At 39.4% G+C, this 7,522-nt stretch overlaps 1 protein-coding gene across 8 annotated transcripts in view; it reads right to left on the bottom strand.

Moving 5' to 3' along the window:
* celf6 (CUGBP Elav-like family member 6) overlaps positions 1-2,705 on the bottom strand; it is a 171,833-nt gene extending 169,128 nt beyond the window's left edge. For all 8 annotated transcript variants that reach the window (XR_014277217.1, XR_014277218.1, XR_014277219.1 and 5 more), the window contains exon 1: positions 2,293-2,705. Coding sequence is in view for 3 of the 8 variants with exons in the window: in XM_082536061.1 (XP_082392187.1) it covers positions 2,293-2,542 (250 nt within the window). In the remaining 5 variants the exon portion in view is untranslated. The remainder of the gene's footprint in view (positions 1-2,292) is intronic.
* Between the last annotated feature and the right edge of the window lie 4,817 nt (positions 2,706-7,522).

Below are 7,522 nucleotides of genomic sequence, written 5' to 3' on the forward strand. Positions count from 1 at the left end.
GACAGACTTAAGTTAAACATGTCTTGTTCACTGTGTTGTTTATAGGACACTTTGTCTTGGAAAACCTGTAGCCCTTCTTTCAAAGTTAAGTAATTCATTTTACCTTCGGTTCCCCTACAAAAGCTTCCAGTGTCAGAATGATCAGTCTGTTTGTAGTTTACTCTTTTCTCCTTGAGTGACACAGCTGATTTTACACTATATCTACTTTGTTTTGTTAATGTCACTAATCCCATTTTCTCACTCTTGTACTTTCTTGCTTCAGTCTAGAGATGTCACACATTGGCACAGCAGGGCACATGAGCATGGTTTAGATGAGTGGCCAATAAGAAAAACTCATCCATATAATGCATTGGTAAAATCTTATTAAAAGTGCACGCCTGTGCTCCCAAAGTGACTTTGAATGTCACGCGGGATGAAGTGGGCATAATGCGAACATCAGAGTGGCCTTGGTGGAGGATGATTTGAACAGGCATACAGCTTTGGAACAGGATTATCCTTCCCGAGGCAACTATCCTCCAGAGTGTTGACATTCAGGGATGGTTAAGGACAGGCGTAAACAACACGGATATCAGAAATATTGTTTTAATCGATCATCAGGCTCCAAAGAGGAAAACCAGAAAGACAAGAAGCAGGTTGAACACCAGCAGCTGATGGCTGGAGAAACAGGTGGTGCATGGAGATCCTCAGGGCTGCACACACAAGAAAGTAATGGTGAGCCTTCGCTCATTTCTCCCACTAGAGCGCCTGACCAGTCTAATCAATAAGATCATGAACTACTGCCACTGAATTACATATCATACATAATTTTCCCGCCTGGTGAATTATTTTTTGAGAGTGAATTGCATGTGAATTCAGCACCAGTGGTGAATATGTGAATGTGTGTTATTTGCCTGTGTGCTGTCTCAGTGCAAGTGTCTGTCTGTGTGCACACATGCATGTGTGTGCGTGTGTGTGTATGAGAAAGAGAGCAAAAGAGATAATTAAAGCATAATCCAAAACTATATGTATGTATATAAATTGTTTCTCAATACAGTGCTCTTTAACTTAAACTGATTTCTGGTTATATTTATATAAGTAATAATAATCCTACCAAATAAACTTAATAAGTACGTAATATGAATGATAATAACAATAATAGTAATAGTAGTAGCAGTAGTGCAAGTAGTCTCACAATAAAGATAAAAAGTTATACATTTTTATTGTAGCTTCTTAAATAGATTACTAACTGAGAAAATAATGTATAATAAAAGACTTTAAATATATGATAATGATCAAAATTTTAATTTTAATAAAATGTTTTGAAATTGTTGCAATCACATCAAGTTAATGACAAAATTTTATAGCAACAGTACAGGAAGGAATAAGTTGAACAAGACTTAAACTTTGAATTGTGGACTTAAAAAAGAAGAAAAAATAATTTAAGCTTGTCTAGAAATACAAAGCCGAATTGCACACTGGCATCTATTACTATCACTGTAATTAGAACCGATCGATCCGTGATTATCCGTTACGTGTCTGACTAATTACTAAGTGTACACAGATCCCGCTCCTTTTGGACAATAAGGGTTCGGGGGTGAAAAGAGCAAGCGAGAATGCAATGTGTGCTGGAGCCGAGCCTCTACTATCATCCTGCTTTGTACTTCCTGACTGCAACCCGCCCACGGAGCCCCGTTACAATACAGCTGCCATGTAAGTAGTATTTTCCACAGCTAATGACGTCCGAAAAGTAGAAAACATATCAGCCCGCTGAAAGGTCAAAGCAGCTTGTCAGCACCACGTTAATCGCCGATTTTGATTGTCTGATAATGGCTTACATTTTCAGCTCCCCGGAAAGTATTTACTTCTCGCTGATAATATACAGCAAATGTGATGGATTTTTTAAAATGGAATTTATGCGCCTGCACAGCTGCCTGTCCCGTGTCCCGCCCCCTTAACTGGCCTTAACGGGGATGCTGAGCACATGATAGTAAATGTAAACACACAAAGGCATTTTCAGCTGTAGTATTCACGTGGATTGTCTGGTGGCGGTAACAATTAACCCTGCACTTCCAAGCCGTTCACTTCCACGTGTTCCCCCTCTCACGCCTCAGACGTAGTTGTGTGTGTGCCTCTGCGTGTGCGTGTGTGCGTTCGAAGCCACTACGGGGCTCCCACACTGTCCCAAACATCTGCAAATTAGCACACTTTTCATGCCCTCTGCCCCAGAACTGAGCCGGGACGTTCTTTGTCACTACTTTGCGTAAACCTTTTCTCAATCCCTAAAGCACCATAAAAGTAGTCAAAACAACCAACCTTTATGCATTCCCGTAAACCTGTCTTTCAGAACAGTGAGTTCGTATATCTTTCCGAATTCCTCAAACAGGGGTTTCAGGTCTTTTTCCTCCAGGTTTCTGGGAATCTGCCCGATGAAAAGCTTGATGGCGTCGTGGTCCTTCATTGGAATGGTGTTCTGGCCGATGGTAAGCCCGTTCATCCTGCCGGCGCTGTTCGTGGTGCTGAATCCATTCTCTTGCTGCACTCCGTTTGCAGTGACTGTAGCCATCTTTCCTCAATGGGCCGGCGGGCTGCTCTCTCTCTCTCTCTCTCTCTCTCTCTCTCTCGCTCTCTCTCTCTCGCCTCTGTGTAGTCAACTGCACATTGCACACTCCCCCCCTCCGTTATATCTTCCTGTCTCCCCACTCCTCCTCCGGTTCTCCCTCCCTACCCTCTCCTGTCCTTCCTTTACAGGCTAAGCCGCTTTGTTTGGAATCAGTGTTATTTATTTATTTATTTATTTATTTATTTATTTATTTTTCTTATTCTTTATGAGTTTTTATTTTTTCCGCCCCCCCCCCCTCCCCACACACACACTCACACTCCATCACCACCGCCACCCCCAAGCTGCCACTCTGTCCCGTGACGTCAGCTCATACTCTTATGAATACACCACGCCCACCATCTGATTTGCATAATGAGTTCGACCAAGGCGAATGGGAGAGCAGGTTGACTAAGGACCCCACAGGGCAGAGTAAGAACTCAAACATTTGGGTAGAGTGTAAAGGTTGGGACATTTAAATGATGCAAATTCAACATTAGTGCTTCTTCCCCAGCTTATCTGCGGTGGTTTAAGTTTGTCTCGGAGAGCAAAATTTGATGCTCCTTTTGGCGGAAAAATATTGACCTGATTTTAAACTAGTTTGAGTTCATCTCTAGTTCGTAATTTATTAATAATAGAAATTAATCAAAATCTAAATTGCTTTTAATGACTTAAATGTTAAGAGAACCAACCCTGCATTTTTGTGTTTTGTATAAAAGAAGATTCACGATAGTTACGCGGTGTTACTAAAAATGCTGTCCTCATAACCCTTTTTTGGTGTGGTGAACGTATTTGCCCATGTTATATATCCCCTGAGGTAAATAATGTGATTTATCTGGTATACTGGGGTAAAAAAAAAAAAAGTCTATGAGATGTATAGAAAGAAAAGCAGGAGAGTTGTATGTCTTAACACCAGTATTGAAAAACACTCTTATGAACCCTTGTAGAAATGATCTTTACACCAGCAGTTCTCAGGAGACAGGTCCCTGTTGATTTTCATTGTAACCATCTAACAAGGACTATTGTACGCCTGGGACACCCGGTGAATTCTACTGGTGAAGCAGAAAAACAACACGGGTGGGATACATAAAAGCTCATATCTATGCTTTGGTCTACTAGTCTACTGTTCAATATGTATTGGTAGAGTTCTTTAAATAGAAGTACCAATGACTGCACGTTTTAATACGCAATACAGTCATAAGTCTACAATCATGCAGAAATCTGAAAAACTTAGTGCAAGGTCATTTAACTTAGAATGACCCTGGAGGCTTTGAGATTTTACCCAGATGAAGAATTACATTTAGTATAGTGTTTGTGGACACTTCAGTATTTTTTTTCTAAGACAAATTCTTTCAAGATTTCACCCTCTTAATTAAAAAAAAGGACCTATAAAATATTGAAAATTTAGATTACTAAATTGGCATCGCAAGTTATGCTCCAAGTCTTCATATGCGTTTTGACATTTTGGCTTGTTTGTTTGTTTTTTAAAACTGTTTTCTTCAAAATAGCAGTAGATACTCTGCAAGCTCACTAGATAATTTCAGATTCTTGGCATATTTATCTTTGATTTGAAACTATAGCTGATTTAATAAAAAGGTGATTCTGAAAGAAACTAGTAGCTTTCCAGGTGTTAGAATCATCTGCAATGTCTGAGTGAATAACTAAAAAGTTTGCCACAACCTTCGTGGTACAAGAGTTTTAATAAAATAAAACATATTTTTCTTTCTCACTGAGATAAAGGCAAGGAGGTAGCGAGAAAAAAGGTGAAGAGAATAAAATAGTGTTTGAAATAATGTTAGCTGAAACCTCTGGATTTAAAGCCGCTGTCTGTCACTGTCCATGGTGCTGAGCCAGTGCTGCCATTCATAGACCGTGAAATAGATTGGAGCTACAGTTTTAACAGTACGTTTGCACTACAAATTCTCCATACATTCTATCTAAGTCCTATGAACCTTTACGAACCTTTCAGGCCTTTTCACGATGCAGAGAATGATGCATTCAGCACCACTATCCATACAAGAGCCTTCCTCTTCATGCAAATAAGCATGTGCATGAGCAGTGTTTCATAACTTGCCATGTATTTTGTATAGTGAAACCTATAATTGATGCACATGTGAATATGAAATTCATGCAAGGCCAGTCAAGACCATATTGATATAGATAATTATGCTTAATTATGCAAACTGGCATTTATGTAGATCCTGCCATGCATCAATCGTTGACTGTATCTGATAAGTTCAAGAGGTGAAGTTCTATACCTGACCCTGGCCTCTGTTCCTCTTGTTGAATTCTGGGAAGAAAAAAACCAGTCATTTGGGACCAATATAAAATCCCTGAAAACTGCATGTTTACTGAAGTGTATTCACCAGACATGCTTAACCTCTGTAAGGTCAGAATTAATTGGGTACTAAAAATATGTCGTTAAATAATAAAGATTTCTTTGTACTGCTGCTTCTGCTAATTAGTACAATAATGGATCTTCACAAAATTTAACATTTTCATTGCTCTATCTATCTATCTATCTATCTATCTATCTATCTATCTATCTATCTATCTATCTATCTATCTATCTATCTATCTATCTATCTATCTATCTATCTATCTATCTATCTATCTATCTATCTATCTATCTATCTATCTATCTATCTATCTATCTATCTATCTATCTATTGCTATCTTTACATTGATTTTTAGCCCAAGGCTATAATCTGGCATATTTACATTTGTTAAAATGTTCATTAATATGTATTTCCCCTCTTTCTAAAAATGAATAAATAAATAAAAATGAAAAACAATATTGTAGAGAAAATCAAGAAAAATCTCTCATGACAAACAAACAAACTGACCAGTTACTTTCTCTCTGATACTGACGCAAATTTGACATTTAAATGCCTTTTCAGTGAGTTGCTTAGTGTTTGTGGTACTAGAGGAACAGTGTTATCTATCAAAAATAGAAAACAAGGTGGTCACCCCTGTAAATAAGTCATATTACAGCATGTTAAGAGCATATATTTGCAGGGGGTCATCCCAGTGGGAAGTGCCACAACGTAGCCAGTGAACTTTTTTGGTCACTAGGTGGTAGAGAAGTCAGCTTTGATGGATTATGTGCTGTTTGCTTTGTGTGTGTGTGTGTTTGTTCAGCCCTGATGTCTGTCAGAGTGAGTGGTCTTTAGGGATAGTGGTATTCCGAGAGCAACACTAACATCTGGTACTGCATTGTCTTTGTTATGGATACCTATTTATTTTCTATTTAATTGCATCTTTTTAGACAATCTAAAAAATCATGCAGTTTTTCTCTCTTTTTTTCTGCTGTGAATGGGGATCAAAACACAATGGGTCTCCCTTGTCAGTACCATCAGGACCATTGTTTCCCAGAAAGACAGAGCTAATTTAGCTTCAGTGCTTCTTATTGGCTTTGTGATTTTTGTTTCCTTGTTTTTGTCATTTCTCTGCGGGATAGTTTGACTGCACAGCTGTGGAGACTTGGAAACTGCCTGGCAGGAGGAAATGCAGGTACTGTATGATCTCTTCAATTATGCCTGTGTGTAAGCATCCTCTTTGTTTGACGACAGGCAAGCATATTAGAAAGGTTGACAGGGTTCTTCTTCTTGTCTGTGCCAAGCTCAGCACCTGGATGGTTGCACAGGGCACCTCTCTCGATTGCTCTTCTTTCAGACAAAAGAGCAGTCAGAATAGTTCCAGCTGTGTTTGTGAAGTGAGGATGAACGACGCAGACACAAAGTAATCCCTCAAGGATCTTGCACTCCAAGAAACACTTTTCACTCAAATTATTTTCTTATTATTCCTGGATGGAAACTGCATTTTCCATTAAAAATGAGCGAGGATTTTTTTTCCCCTCACCAGGCTAGCAAGAATTGGAATCAAGGGGGGTGTGAACATTGCAAACGTGTCAGCAAAATCATTTCCAGACTAATGCAAAAAATATTTACCCAGAGTATTTCACACAGTACAACTGCTATTTTCCAGACCAGAGTGAATGCCATTTCTTTTTATTACCCAAATTATTCACACCAATGTCAAGGTGACTTGTTGGAATGTCACTGGCACACCACTTGAAACAGCTACCAAAAATATAGTCCCTTGAAGGAGCCAAATCAGTGACATAAGTCATGCATTGTATATAACAGCTTGGTGTCATGCAATATTCCTTTATACTGCGTGTTCATTATCCCATTAAACTGGATATATGGAGTGGCCCAGGTGGAACGTAGTCATGCATGAACATTTTTCACTGTCTGTTTTGTAGAGTGAGTCCAAAAGGAGAGCAACCATTGATATTCATGGCACAGCCAGTATGAGGTGTGGCAGTATTTTTTTGTGTGTGCGAATCTGTGAGTGTATATGGTAATACCAGAGCAGCCTCAAACCTCAACTGCAGTCGGGGTGGTGGAGGGTGGGTGGGTGGGTGGGGGGGATTCACTGTTCTCCCCACACAGGCTCTGCAAGATAAAGAACCACTCACTCAGAAGCCATAATTTTCTCTTAAAACACAATTTCTTGCCAGTTCATTTGCTTCTGTGCTGCAGGGAAAATGCCGAAGTGATTGTTGGTCTAGCCTGAACAATGTTTTTGCTAAATTAAGTTTTGCCCATTTTTATTTTGAAAAGGTGAATTACATGTCTATTTTCCATTTATGGGCGGTGTTTCATTTGTGCTGCTGTTGATGTAGCGTGGAATGATAAGCAGGCATCTTGCTGCATGTTTAAGTTCACTAGTGACGCAAGGTAGGAAATAAATGAGAGAAAAACAAGAAAGAGGTCAGGGAGACCACTGTGAGTCATCTTCTTTCTGGCAGCTAATGAATCCACATTGCTGTGTGCAGGCCTCCCCTGAGTACAGTCACATGGATTTCACTTCCATTGCTATTGCATGTAAATGCAGCATTTTGCTTTTTGTTAGGCATTCACAGTGAATCACTATGTATGT

Source organism: Aulonocara stuartgranti, assembly GCF_965226115.1.
Source record: "Aulonocara stuartgranti genome assembly, chromosome: 1".
Lineage (NCBI taxonomy): Eukaryota > Metazoa > Chordata > Actinopteri > Cichliformes > Cichlidae > Aulonocara > Aulonocara stuartgranti.